Source organism: Gymnoscopelus microlampas (assembly GCF_963454915.1).
Source record: "Gymnoscopelus microlampas genome assembly, chromosome: 20".
NCBI classification, from domain to species: Eukaryota; Metazoa; Chordata; class Actinopteri; order Myctophiformes; family Myctophidae; genus Gymnoscopelus; species Gymnoscopelus microlampas.
In genome coordinates this window covers 30,660,706-30,682,310 of record NC_139957.1, presented here as the reverse complement: position 1 = coordinate 30,682,310, position 21,605 = coordinate 30,660,706, and the positions used below count along the sequence as shown (strand labels likewise).

Here is a 21,605-nt window from a genome sequence, read left to right as displayed (position 1 = left end):
ACTGTAATAAACCAATGTGACAGCGCTGAGTGGGACGGCCAGGGATCTTCACTGTCTCCGCCAGTTTTACTGTATGAGGGTTCTCTCAGAGGGTTTTTCTGTCGAGCAAAATAGAAAATAATTCTCCAAATCCATGTATTGTAACGCTCAATACATTTCAGTTTTACATACAGTTTTAATCTTTGAAAATGCAGGCAATGGCACTGTTTCCTCCCCAGGCTGAACTGCTGATCTGTGTGAGACTACTGCTTTCAACCTCGCTCTTTAATCAGCTAATGTCACCTGTCCATATACTGGGTGATAAGTTGTGCTACTGTAGTGTGTGTCTTTGTGTGTGCGATCGCACACTCGCTCCTTTTAAAGCTGACCTTCACAATCTTTGAGGACCCACTCACACCCTCTCTGCCTGAGAGGCCTTTGGTCAGCGTTAATTACCCTCAGTATCTCCAGCTGCCTGCTCATCAGGTCAGTGCTCCCATATGGTCCTCCAAGAGGCAAGCAAGCAGGCAGGCCGGGGCGGGGAAAGTGCTGTATACCTGTGGGACACTGATTACATAAGCTGCTGCTAATGAGAGAGGTTCTTTAGAAAAGGCCTGCGAGTTCAAACGACCACAACGGTGGCGGTGGCTGACAGATGCAGCCCTGGCACTAGGGGACTTGATTACACACACACACACACACAGGTACATAAGTACATGTGCGGAAGTGCACGCGCACACATACACTCGATATAGTACACGCAAAAACACAGGTGCATAACAGGAGAGGCATTCTTTGATGAAACAAGACGAGAGGTTGTTGTTGCAAAGGGGCTCTGCAGCCTGATTCAGCAAACTAGGGGTTAGCGTGTGTGTGTGTGTGTGTGTGTGTGTGTGTGTGTGTGTGTGTGTTAGAACATGACATTGTGTGATATAATTAGACATCACCTTATGCCGGTGACTCATTTGACACATATGCTGCACAATACAGGTTTCATATCCAGAATGTCCAATGGATGAAAATGCGTGACATGACATGACATTTTGAAATAAGGCAAAATCAAATCCCCCTTATTTTCTTTTCACAAAAGTAATGTCCTCACACGAAATATATTCAAACTGTCTGATCAATGATGAATCATGAAGCCAGATAATGAAATGCTCACAGAGTTAAAGGTGGAAAAACTAAGATTAAAGTGCTATTCAGCTTTTGTAGCCCTACTGTCATGTCATCTGTTATTCCCAGACAAGGGCCCCGTTGTAATGCATTTAGATCTTACAACAATGCTTAATCACAACAAACCACATTAGGTCCAAAAGGTAATTGTGTTTGCCTCTGTATATACACGGGCCGATCTGTTTCAGGGCTGCCAACAAAGAGGATAGGCTCTCTACTTGTGCAGAGGGGGGTGGGGGGGGGGGTGGAGAGAGGGGTGCTGCCTGGGTGCAGCCGAGATGGTCTTGTTTACCTCCTTTGTCTGGCTCCGCCTTATCGAGTTACAATGCTGCCACTGCAACTCCGATTGGGCCCCTGATCGATCTGAGCCCTGATGGCGAGAGGCAATCTGACTGACAGAACCTGACAGGGATCTCAGACAGCAGCTCCATAATACCTGCCGAGTCATTTGTCAGGAAACGCCTGAGGTTCTGTTTCTACTCCAGGAAAAAATCAAACTGTGGCTTTAGACTCATTGGCCTGCTGTCGTCTGCAGGATTGCACACAGGGCTCTTTTTCACATCAGTTTGGCATCTGTGTAGCCAATATCAAATGTAAAGTTAGTGTTATGTACTTTTGGGAGTTTGAGTCACAAATAAAATGTGTCCAAAGCAAACATGTTGAAAGAATTTCACTTTTACTATGCAGTTTGCAACCAAGCAACTGAAAAAGAATAGATGTTAAAAACCTAAACACTGTGAGCATGTTTAGGTTTTTAACATCTGCTTAAAGACTCTTGCTATTACTAACACAGGTACAGTATTGTATAAAGGTATTCTCACAATCATCTACTAAATTCTCATATCCGTTGAATACAACAGTTAGGCACATGATATGACCGTCTCCCCAAAAGCTTACCAAAGTGTTTTATAGACAGTTCAAATAGTAGCACTCTTTTTTTATTACTATTATGCCCTGTACAGTACATACATACAGTATACTACTTTTCATCCTAAAGGCTGGAGATTATTCAGTCCAGTGCCTCGCAAGACAGCAAGTGTTCATTTATAAAGAGTATAATACTGCAGTCCTTTACGTTGAATGGGTCAGCCAGACCAGACGGATGCTGGTCCTGAGGACCACTCCACTCCCACTCCACTCCACACTCCACTCTGGAGAAACTCCCCCGAGGTGACCGATCGTCCAGAGTACACAGGTCACATTGGGTAGAACTGCGAGGCGGCCTCGGACGACTGGATCTCCACCTGAGCCATCTTAAACTGGGTGCACTGCAGCCATTTGCGCAGGGCGAACGGTGCAGCCCCTGGAGCCTGACCCTGCAGCCACTGGTGGTTCACCCTGTTCTGGATGGCCTGGAGACGCAGCTGCAGCCCTGCAGACAGATGCTGAAACATATCCATTTAAGAACATGGATATACTGTGTAGGTCGACCCATGAAATATTTTATATATGTGTAATGGTATTCTTAACCCTTTAAGACTCGTTGCCGCGCTACAGTATGGTCTGCTATGTTTGAATAGCCAAAGTATGAAATAATGGTTATAGCTAAAATCTAAAATGACACAGATGCGTTCCCGGATTGAATGGGTTAAGCCTGATTTATCCTTAATTGCACGTGGGTGTCACGTCCCAAAAATAGACGATCTACAAGCTCCAAACAGCGTCATATCGCAAATACGTTGTGAGCTTGTAGATCAGATCTTTTCGGTGCATGACATGGTGCTCAACCAAGAATACTGTGAATCAGGTATTCAACTTACCTTTAGGTTAGACTGAATCATGGGCAGCCACATGGGGATGAGCTAATGGGAAGAGGAAGTATGGGTGAGCAACAATGTTGTGAGATATTCTGTGTAGAAATACTGTACGTACTGTATATGATGATGTATGATATGTCTGGGGATGCGGCTAACCTTAACAAATATGGTTGAGTTGCACTCCTGCAGAGCCTCCATCAGACTGATGACATGAAGACACACCATCTCTACCATCTAGGGAAAAAAGGAATTCATTAGTTGTACCAGCCAAATTCCACCTCTACAAACATGAATAGCAAAAACCAGGGAATTGATTAACTTTGTAACTTTCCTAGTCTTCCCCAGATTTGACTCCTGCTGTGCAAGAGCTGAAGTTTTTACCACTGAGCTGGTAGAGCAGTGTTTCTCAAAGGGGGCGGTACAGCCCCACAGGGGGGGGGGGGGGGGGGGGGGCGTACAGAGAAGTTTGGGGGCGCTGGAAGTAATGTTTTTTAAAGGGGGGCGCTGAGGTGCTCTTGGGGGATGGAGGGGCGGGGCAAGAGCACTACCCTAACCATGATACTGACGTCATACTGACCATGATACTGACATGATACTGACCATGAAACTGATATGATACTGACATGATACTGACCATGATACTGACCATGAAACTGACCACGATACTGACCTGGAACTTACCATAATCTTTTTTACTAGCGACATTGTAAAGTATTAGTCAGATTAGCGCCACCATTACCAAGGAAATGTGTTGATATTTCTGTTTGTATCAATGGAAGAGTGATAATTAAGTGGCATATTTTTTTCTTGTCTTCTCTTTAAAATGTTTATCCCACGATTTTGGAACCCATTTTTCCACCCAGAGCCAATTGCCTATGTAATCCCGGGCGCTACTCTCCCTCTGCCAGCTTAGGGAGAGCCCAGAACTGAGCTCATGCCTCCTTCAATGCATGAGGAGCTAGCAAGCCGCTTCTTATCACCTGACAGGGGGGAGTTTCCCCAGTTGGACGTAGCGCATGGAAGGAACGCGTTATTCCAACCATAGACATATAAAGGTAGACGCCTCCTCCGGCTCTGAAGCGTCTGAATCTCGGGCGCGCTTCCGCTTCCGCACGGCTAGCGAGAAACTTCCGTGTGCGTCACAGAAGGGGGCGTTCGGTAGGCCAATCAGAGGCAGGTGGGGGCGGGACAACTAGATTCTTACAAGTCCTGGAAAAGACGCGCTGTGATTGGCCAGTAGTCAACGCACTGTGATTGGCCAGCAGTCACTTTTTGCAGCTTCCCCTGCGGAAGAGCCTTGTATTCGATACAGGTCACTCCAATGAACTGCAATGCCAATGAGGTATCTAGGTTTCTATATCTATGATTCCAACCAGTTCCTTTCCCCTCCATCAGGCGCCCCGGCTGACCAGGGGGAGGCAGTATAGACACCAGGATTACTGCATGTTTTTTGTGAGGGTACCTACCCTAGGGGACATGGGGAGAACATGCAAACTCCACACAGAAAGGCCCTTTCGTGGCATATTTAATTCAAACACAGCTGAGGTGTGCCTTATTGTGATTGGAGCACAGCTGGACAGACAATTTCGACCAATCAAAGTGCTTGGCCAGAACTACCCGTTGTTTAATGATGTACAAAACAATGTCCTCAATTCATATTTAATACTTGAAAGAGGCCACCAGATTTCCAGTCTGCTATTCTCCCTTAGCTAACCCAGCTTAACTCCCTGGAGGAGCTAAGCTGCCTCATTTTATTTCTATTTTGACCATGCACCTTATGTAATTGACATTGTATCTGACATTGTGTCTTCTTGTTATCCGACTTTGTTCCTTGGTTCTTACTTGTACAAACAAGATTTCACCCACTATTTGACTCTTGTGGAGTGAATAAAATAACAATAAAGCCAAAGTTGAAGTTAAAGACAAATTGGACTCTCACCACTTTGTTATGGGCCATCAGCTGCAGAATGCTGGGAGTAACACGGCTCCAGAATTCCAGGCCCGTGAGAATGGCACTGGATGAGAACTCTGTCTGGTTCTGGTTCTGCAAGGCCGGGGTGGCCGCTGCCTGCTCACAATAAATGGTCCAAAGCTGGGCAAACATAAAGGCATGGAACAAGGAGCACATGTGCAGCACGGAGGTCTGCGTACAGAGATACAAGAAAAGAATGGGAAAAGTCAGATGATGGTGGTTACAGGTTGTACCTGCAACAACGAGAATATGGTTTATTTGAATTCATAGATTCTACCAGACCTTGGACTGCTCTGGAAAGCCAATGAGGATGACAATGAGGTGGTCTGCAATGTGGGAGCCAGCGTCCAGAGGGATGGGCATGCAGGAGGTGGAGCCCTGGTGCAGGGCACAGTGGGTCAGAGACCCCAACAGTAACCATGACAGCTGGCGGATGTGAGACACACACTCAATAAACTCTTTCGGCCTGTGGAAAGGACACAGTTGGGAGCTCAGTTTTATTAATGAGTGTGCAACATATTACCTCACTGGAACTATGATATTATCTCCATGATTTATTAAGCTACGGACAAAAAAAACTATTAAACCAGTACTCCGGTTATTGAAATGGTCATGTAAAAATGTTTTCCTAAATGAATGTTAGGTCTGTTTAAGACAGCAGTATCCCCCATTTTTCAATGTAAATATTGACTTAACAACTTCACCGGATATAGGAAGTATTTACACACCTTTATTTACAAGCATTTATGGAGAAACACAACATATTTTGAATTTCCTGTCCATCTCCACTATATCTATAAATAAAAAGGCAGAAAAAGTATATATATATATATATATATATATATATATATATATATATATATATATATATATATATATATATATATATATATATACATATATATATATATACTGTATTTGTGGGCGATTTAATCGCATGAAAAATAAAACACCCCAGGTTTATAAGGACCTTTAGGCCAGGGGTCAGCAAGTAAGTTTGGCCTCGGGCCAAAGTCATTAGATGATGGGCCAGAACACAATCAAAGGTTTATTTACCATCTGGAACTTTGACAGACCGTCTTATACAATATCGAATATATTAATTCTAATTGCTATAGAAGTTACTAAAGAAAGATTTGTGTTTAATTTTTAGTATTTTTTTAATATTTTTGGGGGCTTTTTCTTCCTTTATTGGTGGGACAGTAGGTTGACAGGAAACGGGGGGAGAGAGATGGGGAGTGACACGCAGCAAAGGCCGTCGGGATCAGGATTTGAACCCGCGACACGCTGTCAGGCTACATGAGTGTTTTAACTGCATACTGATACATTCTTGAATGAGGACGTTTAGTTGAAAAACACCTGCAGATAGACAGACATACTCCCTTTTGAGTAGAACAGAGATAAACAAGCTCTTTCTTCTTAGACATGGAGAGAAACTTTATGAAACACATGCCTGTGATTGACTCCAAACATAAAAGTGCGTGATAAAAGTGCTTCTCAAACTTTTTAATTAAAAGGATCTCCAGTTTGCTTTGGAAACATTTTGGTCACGGACCCCCATAACCCCTAAAGTGTACAAATGCCATTTGTACACTCTCAGAGTTACTGACCTCTTAAAGCTCTATTTTGTTACAAAATACTATTTAGCTGGGGACCCCCTGGAAGCCCCTCAAGGACCCTTGGGGGTCCCTGGACCCCACTTTGAGAATCACCTATATGTGGGACTGTCAGATATTGGAAATTATTTACAAAATCATTTGCCGGGCCAGATGTCACCACTGGCGGACACATTTTGGCCCACGGGCCACCAGTTGCCTAACACTGCTTTAGGCTATCAATAATGTCTTGAGGGCGAGGTGTTTCTCACCCCTGTTGCATGGCAGAAGGAGGATGGTAGAGCCAGGGAAGATACCGGACCACAGCTTTGTTGTCACGGTGGTTGCCTTTGCTGATCTCCATGGCGGCTACTTGTGCCAGACCAACTTTTAGATTTCCCCCAAAGGTGTCCTCATGCAGTGGCTGACAGCAAGCCTTCATGTGGCTCTGAGAAAGGTGTTAGTGTCGGAATTGAAAGAATGAAAAGGACAGCTATAATTGAGAGGAGTGAAGGGACTAAGAGATCTCATAAATTATTAGAAATTATACTGTAGCACTGCGATTACCCATCTTAATGACTTATGCAGCCCTTTCACTATGGGTGCAAAGACCTACGGTATATTATCCACTGCATCTTGGCAAAGAAAATGGTCTGCACCCACAAATTGTGCATATTCACATTTTTATTTCTCCTTGGGGAAGTAAGCTAACACACTGAAGAAGGCCTTGCTGAAACATCTGGGATTGCCCCACCATGGATAAATTCAAACCCGCGGACCATTTTCCTTTTAAGACAAATTCTAAATTTGAATGATGAACATAGATAGATAATTGATGACATGTTGCAGCACTCGCATGAAATATCAGGACTTACTTTCAGCTTGGTTAGTGTGTGCATATCTGCAATGAAGTCCAATAGCTCACTTATGTATTGTCGCATGCATTCCATTGCTGCTGTTGTGCACTGTGGGGAAAAAATTTTTTTAGAGTTAAGGTTTTATAAGGATTCACAGCAGGACACATCTTTATTTCCTGCTGTTTTATGAGACAGATTTTAAAACGCTCCAATCACAGAAAGCACTCAAGTCTTACCCCCGGCAGGGTTGAAATCATGTGCTTGTGGATGATGGTTGATTCTGCCAGCCGTGTACCGATATCTGCACAGACAAACTGACAACCAAAACACAAATTGTTTTTGTAGCATTGAAATCGATTTCAATGCACACATACTTCTCACGATCATGTAGTTGGGTGTAGTATGGTTTTATTTTTTTTACCTGAACCAGCAGTAGCAGGTTTGTGTCAGGTAGGGGAGACTTGAACTTGAGAGCCTGCAGAAGCTCCAGCACCACAATACGAGACATGTAGAACTTATCTCTCTCCTGGGCATGAGGATAGATAGAGAAAGGAGTAAATTTACTGATGCATCAAGACCCCCCCTTTCATCTATTATCCCTCTCCCTTACTCATGCTGTGAGTAGAGCATAAACTCCCTACCCTGAATAAAGAGGGAGGACAGGCAGAGAGACAGAGAGAGAATATATACAGAATAGACAGAGAGTAGTGGAGCTGAGAAGTAGATTTAGGCCAGTCCAGATCTCTCCTCCCAGAGTCCCAGGCAGCTCAGATGAGGCTGTCAGGCTGCCTGCCTTCCTCCCCGAGGACAGACTGCTCTCTCTGTTCGTCCCTTCCACACAAAGCCCAGCTGCCTGTTTACAAACCACACTGTCAACCCAGGCCTCTTTCTCTATGCAGTCATGTTTACTCATGTTAAGCTTAGGCACATCTCTGCCTCTACAGAATGCAGAGTCGCTGCTGACATTTCTCATTGTGTCGCTCGTTAATGCACGCATACCTGTACGCAGCACTCTCGTAATTAAAAGTTAATGGAGCATGGCCTAGCAAATCATGGACTGTTCTGTAGCCAAGGGAACCAATCCACTCAGCGCAGTGCAATGCAGTCGTGACAAACAGAGCATGACTTGACAAACTTTGGTCGGTCTAAAAAGCCTTACTTTGCCTCTCTGAAAACCTCACCCACAAAAGCACAGCCATATGGGCACACACACACATAACAAAACAATAAGCCTTTTTCCATGCCTATATAGCTCAGCTTTCTGGAAAACAACTGCACAGGAAAATCACGCCAAAAAAGCAATTGCTCATACCAACCACAGGTTCCGAAAAGCGGATATTATACTGTGAGGGATTAAACAGGGTGTAGAAAATCAATATTGCAGGAGACATAAAGCATGCAGACTTGACAGTGGTGGAGGGCTGAGGATCCATCTGGCCTGATAGGACACAGACAGTCCTTGCTCCATCTTCGCCTGAGACAGCCTTTCAGAAATACACCATACATCGTCGGTCCCAGCACCACAACTAATCATGTTAATCAATACTGGCTGATTGCCTACTTAATCATCTGTGACACGCGGCCACATTTCTGTCTGGCTGTTTAACCGGGGGAAGTAGAGGTGTCCTCACGGTACACATTAGACCTGTGAATTTGATTTGAACCTTTACTTAGCACCACAGGACTCAAGAGAGATTTAGCGATATATACAGACATGCCTTTTTTAATGGCATACAAATGAACATACACACATCTAAAAAAGTTTTGCTTTGCGGCTCATCATCGCTTTCATCACCCTCTGGTGGTAATGTATGCATGTACCGTATACATACATTACAAACTTATAATAGTTTTGCATCGCTCTGCAGCTCAACCAAAGAGGAGTGTAATGTGGACATAGTCAACTATACCTTGTTGAAAGTTTTGTAGCACAGGCCACATAGCTCTACCAGGTAGGACAGGCTGAACACACCATACTGGATGATGAAGCTGAGCAGTTTCGAGAAGGGCTCCAATAGGCTCTGAAGCACAGGGTGCAAGGAGAGAGGAGGTTAGTGGATACCAAAGTGATGGGAAGAGATAGTGGTGACCAGTGTTGGGCAATATTCCTTAGGAAAGTAATATGTTACTTATTACTTATAACTCCTTTAAAAGTAATATCATTATATTATGTATAACTTTGTATCAAGAGTAATATATTATATTACATATTATATACTATATAACTTTTCTTTTTATTGTTCCATATTGGAACAATAAATATCACCAAATAGCAGAACTAAACACATTAAAGATAGCCGATCTATAAGCTCAAACCCGTCGTGTCCGCGACGTGTTGTAAGCTTGTAGATCGGCTATTTTAGGTGCACGGCCCCGTCATACGAAGAAGTAGAAATTTGTCTTTGGACGTCAGTTGAATACTTCACAAGACAGGTTGAAAGCGATTAGCCTATGCTGCCCGCACAAAGTTTACAATGGCTCTTTGACTGACACAAAGTTAAAATATTTACATTACTTTCAAGTGTTGAAAGTATGCATGTGTACATGGCTTTGTTTTTGAGCCATGCGCGGAGGAACACGGATCTGCGCAGACCCCAGACCTGCAAGTACATCATAACTTTGTGCGATGATGCATGCTTAAAAAGAACAGATCTACAAACTAACATCTTATACTGTACCATTTCACAGTATTGATAGCTTGTTTTCTTTTTGCGCATTTGACAACCTTCTACTCTGCCGTTTACATGCGCTGCTCCATGGATCTGCACTGCTCTGTCTGTCTGTGACTGCAGGACACAGACAGACACATCACGGCACCGGCTCATAGACAATGATACAGCGAAGAGAGAGTGCTTTTATCTCGGTCAGAAACAAAAACAAATCCTGTTCATTGTAACGAGTAACGCAGCAAAACTTGGATAAGTAAGTATGTTTGGCAGCTGTAGTTAGCACTACTCATTACTAAAGTAATACTATTACAGTAATATATTACTAAGTAACGCCAATACTGGTGGTGACAACTCCATTTACTCCAATTGAGCTTGAGGAACCAAATATAACATGGCGCCACTTCTCCTTTGAACTTCAATGGACACGGCCGCCATGTTCTTTTCTGTTGCCCTAATTACTTTGAAAGGTGTGCTAGTCAATTTCTTTTGAGGCAATAGCAGCAAGCAGAACAGTAGAGTTGCAGTTGCAGCAGAATAGACAGTTTGTAATGCACTTTTAAAAGCTACAGTATGACATTGAAAGAATCAGATTATTTATTATCATCACATCTGAATCAATTTAACATGTGCAGCACAGTACTGTTGCAGCAGGGTAGACTGTTTGTGATGCGCTTTTAAAAGGTCTGACGTTTAAAGAATCAGATTGTACGTGTATCATCACATCTGAATCAATTTAACATGTAACTGGAACCATCTGGTGTCTACGTGAATCATATCAAACATTTTGGATTTCCATGGTTGTCTTTCTCTGTTTTCATTACTCCGGTGGATACCAGTAACCTGTAAACTGATTGTATGACATTCTATAGTATTTGTGTATATCTGTCTGTCTCTTATATGTCATCATGATTTGTGTGCATGGGGAACTCATTTGAAACAAGCTCAGTGCTTTTATGAGTCTTCCAGTTTAGTAGACCTTGTATTGTGAATTTGTACTTCCATGTACTGTTGTTCTCATGTCTTACTAAATAAAGTACATCAATCAATCAATCAATCATGCATTGTCATGGGACAAGGCATGGCAAAACCGATATCTGGTGTGAATACATTTCTACCATGGGCCAACCTACCCGAGTTGCATTTGTGGTTGGGATCTTCAGAAGACAAATGATGATTCTCAAACTGGAATCCATGGGACACTAATACACAGAAAAAAGGAATACTGTAGTTTAGATACCTGCACTCCTGTTAGCATAATGCCTAGTTCAATGCAGGGGACTACAAAACTAAAGCACTGTTCTTGGTTTTCTATGATTTTTTTTTCTATAAGTGGTTTACAGTCAGTCATTGATTAGAGTCCACTTATCTGACCTCCAAGGTCAAAAACTGTGGACATCTGCCCTTGACATCTGCAGACAACAAGGAAACAGCTATGGAAGCTTTTTGAGTGAAACGTCCTGATCGTATCAAACTCTGTCTGTCTAGAGTTTCCTGTAAATCAGTGGTTCACAAACATCTTCATGTCAAGGACCTCAAAATTTATATTTTAATTATTACTTTTTTAGAGTAGCCAATCATTTGTTTTACCCCCTCTCCCCAATTTACATAGTAATTATGACAATTAATTCCTCCTCACACACATTTCTGTGTTGTCACTGCAGTTGTATCCTACTGACTCTCCTGCCAGTGAGGAGCCCCCACCGGGAGGACGAAGGGCCTTCATCCTACTCCTCCCGCCCAACACTCCCTGCTGCCAGGTGCCGCCCCAGCCCGTAGGAATACATGCAGTGTCAAATATCACCCTCCCCCCAACACAGGCCAATTGTGTTGTTCGCATAGACGCCCGACAAAGCCGGATGCACCACGGTGGATTTGAACCCACAACCTCCGTGGTGGTGAGCAGGGACTTTACCACTGCGCAGTGGAATTGATATTGAAAAAGGTTTATGCCAGGGGAACCCCATAACAGAAGATTTGTGTTGTTCAAATCAAATGTAAAAAAAACTGTATTCCACATTTTTCACAATTTTTCTTAATGTTACGGAAATAGCCTACAAGCTCATAACGCAGGGTTGTATAAAATAGGGTTAAAGTATTTAAACTGTTCCTAATTTTGCTGGTGGACCCGCTGGAACCCCCTCAAGGACACCTTGGGGGTCCGCAGACAACTGCTGTAAATGACTACCTTCAGAGGGAGCACAGAGGGCAACTTGGTGAGAAAGGTCTGGAACTGGTTACAAATGGTGGTCCACAGGTTGCTGGGAGAGTCCATGGGGAGAGCCTCCATGAAGGTGGCTATGTTATCAAGGCAGTGCAGTATAGTGCCCCCTGCTGGCAGACTCTTCTTGTTGTTCAGACCCTGGAGGGCACAGAGGGATAAACGATAACAGGGTTATATAATGAACTCCTGTACGTCCATAGAGATTTACAATTCATGCACTGATTGATCTGATCTGATTGATAATGCACTGCTAATCAATCAGAGTGCCCGTTTCGCTGATGGCCCCGGTTTAGCACACTGAAAGGCAGCAACGACTGATCTGATAGATGCATGCTCCAGTGGTGTTTCATCTACACTATCAGGTCAGGGTTTTACGGTCAGCAAACCAAGATGGAGGCAAAATGTCTTGCAATTATCTGACAAATTTATTTTATTTTGAACACATTTATCATGAGGTCCATGCAGCTGAGCTATGAAAGCTTATATTTTGACACGAGCTCCCCCTGCTGGCTACACCATGCCACATACTGTCTTGGAAAAAAAGAAACATAACATTTCACCTCAAGCAGCATGTTGAGGGCAGCAACAGAACTTAATTCATTGAAGTCTATTAGGGAAGATGCAAGCGTTCTTAGAAAACTTCCATCTGGAAGAGAGAGAGGGAGAGAGAGAAAGGGAGAGATTTAAGGTCACAGCATATGGGTGGGCTTCTGCCATAATTAATAGCCCTCTGTGGATGGAAGGAGCAGACCTTTGATGTTACTCTGGAAGAGCTGGGGCAGGATGCCATTGGGAGCCAGCTGGTGGAACACGCAGCGGAGGAACTGCTTAGCCACGCCTGCAGCGTTCCCAGGGATCAACATGCTGAAAATCGAACAAATGGCTAAGTTACCCTGGGAGTCACATTAAACATCCAACTCATGCTAATGCGTTTTTTTAACATGGGCGTACTGCTCTCTAAGGGTTTTAATGACTCATACCTCTCAGCTTGTCCGGAGAAATTGGCACTAGACGCCAACCTAAAAAGAATTAAAGCCCTGGATTAGCCAGCTCGAGGGTTGAATTATATATGAGGTACAACAGCGGGTTATGAAACTTCATTTCACCACTGAGTACTGGTGTGTGGTTGTGCTGTGGAGTTGCTGTAGTGGTACCTGCCCACAGACTGTATGATGTCAAGGAGAAGCGGAGCGGCCAGTTCAGGACTGAGATGGATGAACATGGAGAGAACCACCACCGCCAGACCCAGGGTATCTTCATCATACTCCTCCAGCACGGCTCCGCAGTCACGACACCTAGAACGCCAGATGCAAAGAATCACATCAGGCCATTTGAGTGGCGTCTGTCAGCATAACACAGACTCAAACTGAGATTGAGGCTGATCAAGCAGTTTACTTGTCACTCATGGTGGTAGGCTGTTCATCGATGAACTCCTCCGGGGCAGGCACGAACATGCTGACTGTGCTCGGGGCAGACAGGAGACTGGTCTTGGTTGGGCCTGTGGAGGGAGAGAGATGGTAGGTAATGATGTTGAGACGTCTGAGTGTCTAAATTAGATTTTTTGGGGGACAGCTGCTGCAGTACCGTAAGTGACTGACCTGTGTCCCAAGTATTGATGTTATGTGGGGCACTGGATTGGTGCTCCAGTTGTCTCTTCATTAGCTGGCTCATGGTCAGAGCTCCCAGAGAGCCTCGCTTCGCCTGACGGTACTGAGCTAAAGGTCAAACAAAGAGAAAGCCCATCAGACCTGACGTCCAAATACATTTTGTCAACAGTGCAGCAAACCTCAAACGTAGGGCAACAGATAAGGGACAGCTTCTGATATTTACATAGTAGTTAATCTCAGCTGTTATCTAAAAAGTATTATATGGAAATGACTTAAAAGAGATGTTCTTAAAAGGTGACTGTACAGTTAGCAGAATGGAATTGCACAATCATGACATCACAAGCGGAGGATGTTGCTAGTTGTATTTACTGTAGGCTATTGACTGTACTTGGTGTAATATTGGCCTATAAATGTACAATATGAATGTCTAGTAATCAAAGCCATCTATACTCGCAATGCCCTGCAAGCCGGCTGTGAAACTGTGAAATTAAATGTAAATGTATATACATTTCGTATATACAGAGCTTGGGTGAGTTTACCAGGGTGGACTTCTTCCACTCCTTACATCACAAAACTGTTCAACTGTAGGGTTATTACATTTTGGGGGAGGGGCAGATATAGCTATTTAAACACATATTTCCAAAATGTATATCATATTTATTGCTAATTAGAATGAAAGATTATAACATATGTATTGTTTTTGTTGTTATTTGAATTTCCAGCATTCAAAATGATCTGTTGCCCTGTCTTTAAGAGCCTGTGGCTTAGGTAGAGAAAAAAACACCAAAGATGACTACATCATAAAGAGAATCTTGAGTATTCAACTCAAAACAAAGTATGTTTTTTTCTTCTTTTTTTTTAATGTATAATAATGTAGGTTTAAATGTATTAAAACATTTATTGATACATGTAATTCCAGTTCCTAGTAACTTTATCTCTTATATTTATGTCCAATAAAATTAATTAATGCAGTTTTATGGTACCCACTCCATAACTCGCTACTTAATGGGGGTACTAAAATACATTTTACCCCCAAAAAATCCATTACTGATGGATGTTTTGATGATTGCGCGGGACATTAACTTGAAAACTGCTGAACAAATGCCTTTGATGAAAGGTAGATGTGCTCTAACGATGTTGGAGTATAATCACAGCACAGTGAAGAATTTGGATCCTACTTGATAATGAAGAACGGTGGCTTGTCTCTGGTATAGCAGCTTCAAGCGTGGGGGCTGAGGCAGATTCTCTTGGCTTTTCCAAAGTCGACAGAACCATATGATCTGGAGGCAAAATATGGGTGGTTGATAGGCAGAGGAATTGGCATCAGCATACTATATGCCATCTTATGCCAGTGATAAACTATAGTATATACTGTAAGTAGCAACAGATGGAATAGTTATAACCTGTTTAGTTATTATTTTGTGTTTTATTATCTAAAAGTTATCTCAAATCAGACCTCATTGTTTATCGTGATCTCATCACATAAATCCCTTTACCCCCTTACCTTCTTTAGTATAGCTCTAATTATTATCCACACAGCAATTAACATCTATTGTAAAATTCATCTGTGACTTCCTATTCAATTGTTTGGATATTAGGTGAAATTAAATCTGTCAGAGAAAGCACGCCACAGGACACAGTTACCGTTAAGGTGGGGAGTTTGGTAAGGATGTGAGTTAGCTTGTATATTATCTACTGCATTCTTTTTTTTTTCAACAATATGTTTATTTATTTTTCTTTTTTTCACAAAGTATTTCAACATTAAATCTACTGCATTATTTGAAGGGTAAATATTATTAGTATATATTATTTTAGGTTATGGATCGATCCACCATGTGCTTGAAGTCCTATCAGTATTATGTTATGATAGTATGAGTATGATACTATACTTCAATTTTAGAGTGCAGCTTGAGCCCACTCAAATGTTACACGTCCATGGGAAACAAATATATTTAAGGCAGAATATGGATGATACAATATAGACACTATGGCGATAGGAAGGTAAGATCAGAAAAACTCTACAATCCTGAGCAGCAGGAGGCAGCATGGTCTGATCATCTGACCTCGGGTCAACGTTTAGCTTGTCTGTCATCCTTCTTACCACTTTCTGTGGGCTGCTCGCACAACTTGTCCAGGGTGTTGAAAGAGATGTCCAGGTATTCCCTCTGGATGGCGCTTACAGCTATCTTTCTTTGTTTGCGCTGTCGGGGAACAATCTGGATTTTAAACTCGGCCTCATCGTCATTGTCTGGTTTGGGGTCGCTGTCCTCTTCGTCGCCGATGTCATAGTCATCTTCATCATCGCCGTCCTCTTCGTCATCATCGATATTATCACCCTTTTCTGGTGAGGACGTGTCTTCAGGGATGTCCAAGAAGATCGTCCTATCGGCAGGACTCGTCCCGAGCAGCGTTCCTGCCTTCAGCTCCTCGGGGGTCATGGTCGTGTCATCTAGAGACAGGTCGGGGACGTGCGGCGTCTTTTTCAGCAGGTCTCTCTTCTGTTTCAGGGTCATAGGGCTGTCATGGGAGACGTAATCCAGGCGGTCGGGAAGCTCCAGAGAAGTGCTAGGAGTCACTCGCTGCTGCCTTCTGTCCGTGGTGTGCACCTCTTCCATTGGGGGTTCTGGGCCTCTCTTGGAGCAATCCTCCACACTCACCTGCACAACAGGGGACATCCGCAGGGTACTGCTGCTGGCCGGAGAGGCAGGGGTTTTGGCGCTGCCATTGGGCCTGGTGGCCATGATGGTATTAAGGTCAAACTCCTCGTCACTCTCCACAATCCTCAGGGGAGGCAGGGTCTCAAACACCAGGGAGTCACTGTCAGACATGGAGAGGATGGAGTGTTTCTCTGGGATGGATGTGCAGTCCGAGGACAGGTCAATGAGGTCCGGGTCTTCCTTGTCTTGAACTGACCCCTCTTGTGAGCTCCGGTCCGCCTTGTCGTCAAAGGTCTCCATGCAGCTGAGACGTACCTCTGGGATGACCCGCTTGGAGCTGTCGGACTGGCCACCTCGGGAGCTACGGCGGTCCAGGGCACCGTTGCCCTCAGCCAGACCAGAGGAGCCATCGGAAGAGCCCTTCCCATGATGCCTGCTGTGGGACGTGGAAGAAGATGGGGGGACTGTCTGCAGGTCACAACGGTCAATGCAGGATTTACGTCGGTGTACATCCAGGTTGTACAGGATGGAGTCATCCCTGGATATATCCAGAGACTTCTGCTTGTGCATGGCTTGTAGCCGCTTGGATCTAGAGCTCTTATCCCACAAACACTGGGACACGCTGTCCTGAAGGCCACTGGCCTCACGATATTCTGATAGCTCTATCTCACCTGATTAAAAAACAAAATACACAAGCATAAAGATATAGAAGAGGAAATTTAATTTGAGTCAAAGCAACGGAAGCCTCCTGCAATCTAAAAAAAAACATGGCATGGAGACATTTGAATGAGATTCAAATCAGTGTAATGTAAACTACACTGGAGAATTAAACCTTTAAGGTCATGCTGCTTACTTTTCTGGGCATTCAGCTCTACTGGCTGGTACTTCACAGACTTGCTGCCTCCAATCCTCTTGAGGCGGGCAAAGAAGGTCTGTGACTCCTTGTTAGCAGCTCCCGTTGGTGTGTCGTGGATATCTGACTCATCAAATACACTATCTTCTTCTAAGAAGGGGGAAAAGAATGGAAAGTACATTGACTACATTCTACCCTTCACGTTCTTAAATTTGTAAAAGAAGATAATAATGTATTACCCAAATCCTTCAAAAATAAAGTGCTTTAAGGAGAAGGAGATGGCCAATATATATATATATATATATATATATATATATATATATATTGTGGCAGACCAGGGGAAACAGCGGTGGGAGTGGGAGGCCTATTCCACAGAGAGGGCGGGTCCCTAAGCTCAGGCTGGGGGAGGTGGTAGGTGGAGTGTATTATCCTGTCCAGGTATTGCAGCCACTGGGAGCCTGGCAATGGACTCACCTGCAACCAGTCAGGCAATCAAGGGGAGCCTTTAAATAGCCGGCTCACAAGCCGGCTAAAGATTCAGTTTGGAGGAATGAGGAAGCAGGCCACTCTGTTCCACATGGAAGCGAGTAGGAAGGACATCTTGCAAGTGAGTACAAGACTTAACTCCAACACTTGGGACCACCTTGGATGTGCTTATACTCTTGTGGCTCACCTGGTTTCTCTCTCTCCCTCCCCCTTAGGCCGACTGAGCTCCAAACCTACTGAACCCTGAAACATAGTAGTCACTGCTCTCTCTGTTTACCCCCAGGATTGTGGAGCCCCCACCTGTGTGTAGCGTATGTACAGGCCCAAGCCCCGGACGGGAGGTTTCCTAAGTTGCTTTTGCCCCAATTCCCCTTTCCCCTAATCGTTTGAATAAAAGACTATTTAATTTAACAAGCCAACTGACTTAGCCTCTTGTTTTATTGTGAATCTCACCTGTATTCCCCTGGGTTACGTGTGTGTGTGTGTGTGTGTGTGTGTGTGTGTGTGTGTGTGTGTGTGTGTGTGTGTGTGTGTGTGTGTGTGTGTGTGTGTGTGTGTGTGTGTGTGTGTGTGTGTGTGTGTGTGTGTGTGTGTGTGTGTGTGTGTGTGTGTGTGTGTGTGTGTGTGTGTGTGTGTGTGTGTGTGTGGTACAGACCTAAATACAGCTGTCCTGTGCGCAAATTCATTTGCATACATTTTAGCATTGCTCCAGTAACATGAAGCTTGCTATCTCCTAGTTTGATGAAACTATTTGCTTCAGAGCGGTCCTATCGCGCAAAGCAGTTGACATTGTTATCAAATCAGGCAGGAAGAAGGATGAAAATGCTGGAAGTGAATGGAAAGTGGCTGGATGAGCCCAATTATGTAAGGTGGCTGCCAGCTAAGTCCATTATGCACAATCAATAGAACTTAGTATTTCAGCTTTTTTTTCTTTATAATGCCTGTTCAGCTGAACAGCAGGTTTGCAAGTCTACCTCATACACCAAAATCTGGAGAGCTAGTTTAACTCTGGGAGAGTAAAAATGGACCATTACAGGTCAATTGGTAGAATGATTGCGATTTTTGGAATAATTTTGTATTCTTTTGAGGAAAAATAATTGTTGGTTAAACTATCACTCAGGATTTTGCTGTGCATGCCGTGAAGGTGCAACTGTTGACTAGAATACCTTTTTCCTTCTCACTGTAGCGGCTCATATTGGAGTTGTCGCTGTAGAGGGGTCCTGCGGTGGCATGGGGCCGACAGCTGTGATACTGGGCATTCAGTGTGTTGATGGTGATGTGGATCAGGTGGAGCACTATTTTGCTCCCGTCCATATCTCTGTAAGGATACTGCAGGAAACAGAACCACTCATTATAACGTTATGTTTTAAATTAAAAGTCCATCCAAAAAGTCTTTCACCTTGGATCTTGGAAAGTTATGTCAATATCTATAAACAGACATCTGACTTCTCTTCACCAAAAATAGCCCCAAAGATCTCCCAAAGAACAGGACCAGGAGGCATTCATACTTGCTGAACCACCGTAACTGGCTCCTTTCCACGTAAAAGAGCAGCGGCTCTACTCTGACTCTCTTCGGCCCGGCTGACTGAGCTGTTTACCCAATCCCTATGGGAGATGCCAGCCACCCTCTAGAGAAAAAACATTTCGCATTTCCCTGTTCTGCTTTTCAGAGTCTGAAATCCAACACGGAAACGTACTGTATGCCTCTCTCTCATCCCACAGCCTGTTGTGTAGTTGTGTTGGCATTCCATATTTTACTGGGTGACTTCATTCAAATCAATGGTCCAATCCATCAAGTAGCCAGACAGAAAGTCGCCAAGCTTTTATAACAGCCAAAACAGAGAGAGGACTCTGCTCTCATTTGGTCAGATTTAGTGAATTTCCCCAGTGGTGTCAGTAAAATATTTAATTGGTCCCCCTTGCCAAGCTTTTATAACAGACAAAACAGACAGGCTCATTTGATTCGATTTTGCAATTCTTTACCCAATGGTGTCAGTAAAATATTTAATTAGTCCTCCTTTCCTACTATTTCCTCCATAAATTATTTAACTAATATTGCACTTGTTTAGAGCATGTGGTTTTGAAAGCGTTAGGAACTGGTCTAGACAGGAGTATTGTTCAGTCTGCAGACACCTTTACTAGGTAATAGCTAGTAAAGGAAGTAGCTAGTAGCGTTAACGTTTAAAAATGAACTTGAACTCCGAGAATGCATAGATTTTTGATTCACATTTATGACCTGCTGCCATCACCACCTCCAGGGAAGTGTCCTAAGGAAATATGAGGAAACGTAAGAATGGAGTAAATGCACACTTCTACATTTCTAAAAAATAGCTTAGTCCAATATGCTTAATTTACTCCAATCATACGCCAGTGTCACATTCACATGGTGATACTATCAGATCTACAAGCTCACAATGCGTCGTAACAAAGTATAAATCAGGCTTAAGTGGTTAAATACAGAAAGGTCAGGCTGGAGAAATCAAATGAAATTGAAAGAATGCTGCTGACCTCTAGCTCCAATGGCAAGTGTATTTACCCTTGACACAGATGGTGGTAGTTTGCTGCCAAAACATTAGGCTTACTTTTATATTTAATAATCTTTGTATTGGAAGCTAGAGTTTGCGGCGGCATACATTTATTTTTCATAAGCTATAACTTTTTGACAGTTAGAAGACTGGGAGAGAGTTTTCCCAAAACAATGTTGGGCTAGTGAAAGTTACAGGAGTTCTTATTGTATGTTGTGTGTGATATGAAATGAGAGCTTACCATAATCACAGTAATCCATCAAATTCAAGGGCTTTTGCAGAGACACTCAGTCACTTTCAGTTTAGAGTACTGCAGAGGGAGGGTGTGAGTGTCTGTGTCCAGCTGATGCTCGTTGACGCTAGTTAATGTTATATGCATTAAGGCAATGTTTCTGCACTGTTAAATAGTATAGGGCTACATCTAATCTAAGATAGCATCAGAGCCATATATTTTAAGGGAATTAGTTAATAACTAGGCTACACTTGGTTAAGTCCATATGAGGTTAGTGGAATTTATATTTATGCAGTATAATACATTCGTTATTAGTGTCTAATCTATATCTCCTCTGAAACAATGTGGTTTACAGTTAGTGGTGAGACACTTGTCCCTTAAGGTTGCATAATTGTATTTCTTTTTGTGTGTAAAACACTTTGTTACTTTTCTTTATGTGATTTGTTTATTTTTGGAACACAGTTCTTATATGACGCAATCTAAGATTTGCCCACAGGATTTCCAATACAAACAAATGACTCCGTGACCCAGGGGTAGTGGGAGTGACGTCAGGACTTCGGTACCCTATAGCTTCTGGCTGTGGCCTCCCTATTGCAAAATGGCTTTAAAACCTAGAAAATAGTGAAAATAGCTGAGCTACAATCTCACAACGCATATGCCCAAGATATGGACGCCAGGTTGAAAGTGCTTGAACTGGCACAATCTATTTAATTGAAATTAATTTGTTTCTATGTATAATGATTTTACTTAATCACTTTACTTATCCTGTGCAATAACATCCCAGTGTGTGTGTTATGCCATATGGTGGCGTGTAGAGTACAGTACCTTGTAGAGAATAACAAGTAGGGCTTTGAGCCACATCTGTCTGATGTGTGGCCGCAGGGCCCACAGGGAGCAGCGGGGCGGCTGCTGGAAATAATGTCTCAACTGGGGACAAGTGCAGTACTTCAACACTTGGACCACCAGGGGGAGTAATTGTTTCCCCAGGCCAATGTTGTAGTCCATCACCTGCAGGAAAC

The 21,605-nt window shown here is 43.4% G+C and overlaps 1 protein-coding gene across 1 annotated transcript in view; it reads right to left on the bottom strand.

The window, feature by feature from the left end:
- Positions 1 to 1,959: 1,959 nt before the first annotated feature.
- The window catches only part of unc79 (unc-79 homolog, NALCN channel complex subunit), a 45,484-nt gene continuing 25,838 nt past the window's right edge, over positions 1,960 to 21,605 (bottom strand). The window contains exons 26-47 of the mRNA XM_084044293.1: positions 21,412 to 21,594; positions 18,996 to 19,158; positions 17,344 to 17,493; positions 15,935 to 17,161; positions 13,825 to 13,941; positions 13,622 to 13,724; positions 13,381 to 13,521; positions 13,207 to 13,245; positions 12,978 to 13,090; positions 12,787 to 12,872; positions 12,191 to 12,364; positions 11,136 to 11,204; positions 9,247 to 9,357; positions 7,758 to 7,862; positions 7,573 to 7,650; positions 7,355 to 7,444; positions 6,752 to 6,927; positions 5,167 to 5,350; positions 4,852 to 5,055; positions 3,069 to 3,146; positions 2,916 to 2,957; positions 1,960 to 2,540 (exon numbers count right to left, since the gene is read on the bottom strand). Of these exons, the coding sequence (XP_083900419.1) occupies positions 2,352 to 2,540; positions 2,916 to 2,957; positions 3,069 to 3,146; positions 4,852 to 5,055; positions 5,167 to 5,350; positions 6,752 to 6,927; positions 7,355 to 7,444; positions 7,573 to 7,650; positions 7,758 to 7,862; positions 9,247 to 9,357; positions 11,136 to 11,204; positions 12,191 to 12,364; positions 12,787 to 12,872; positions 12,978 to 13,090; positions 13,207 to 13,245; positions 13,381 to 13,521; positions 13,622 to 13,724; positions 13,825 to 13,941; positions 15,935 to 17,161; positions 17,344 to 17,493; positions 18,996 to 19,158; positions 21,412 to 21,594 (3,822 nt within the window). The 3' untranslated portion in view covers positions 1,960 to 2,351. The remainder of the gene's footprint in view (positions 2,541 to 2,915; positions 2,958 to 3,068; positions 3,147 to 4,851; positions 5,056 to 5,166; positions 5,351 to 6,751; positions 6,928 to 7,354; positions 7,445 to 7,572; positions 7,651 to 7,757; positions 7,863 to 9,246; positions 9,358 to 11,135; positions 11,205 to 12,190; positions 12,365 to 12,786; positions 12,873 to 12,977; positions 13,091 to 13,206; positions 13,246 to 13,380; positions 13,522 to 13,621; positions 13,725 to 13,824; positions 13,942 to 15,934; positions 17,162 to 17,343; positions 17,494 to 18,995; positions 19,159 to 21,411; positions 21,595 to 21,605) is intronic.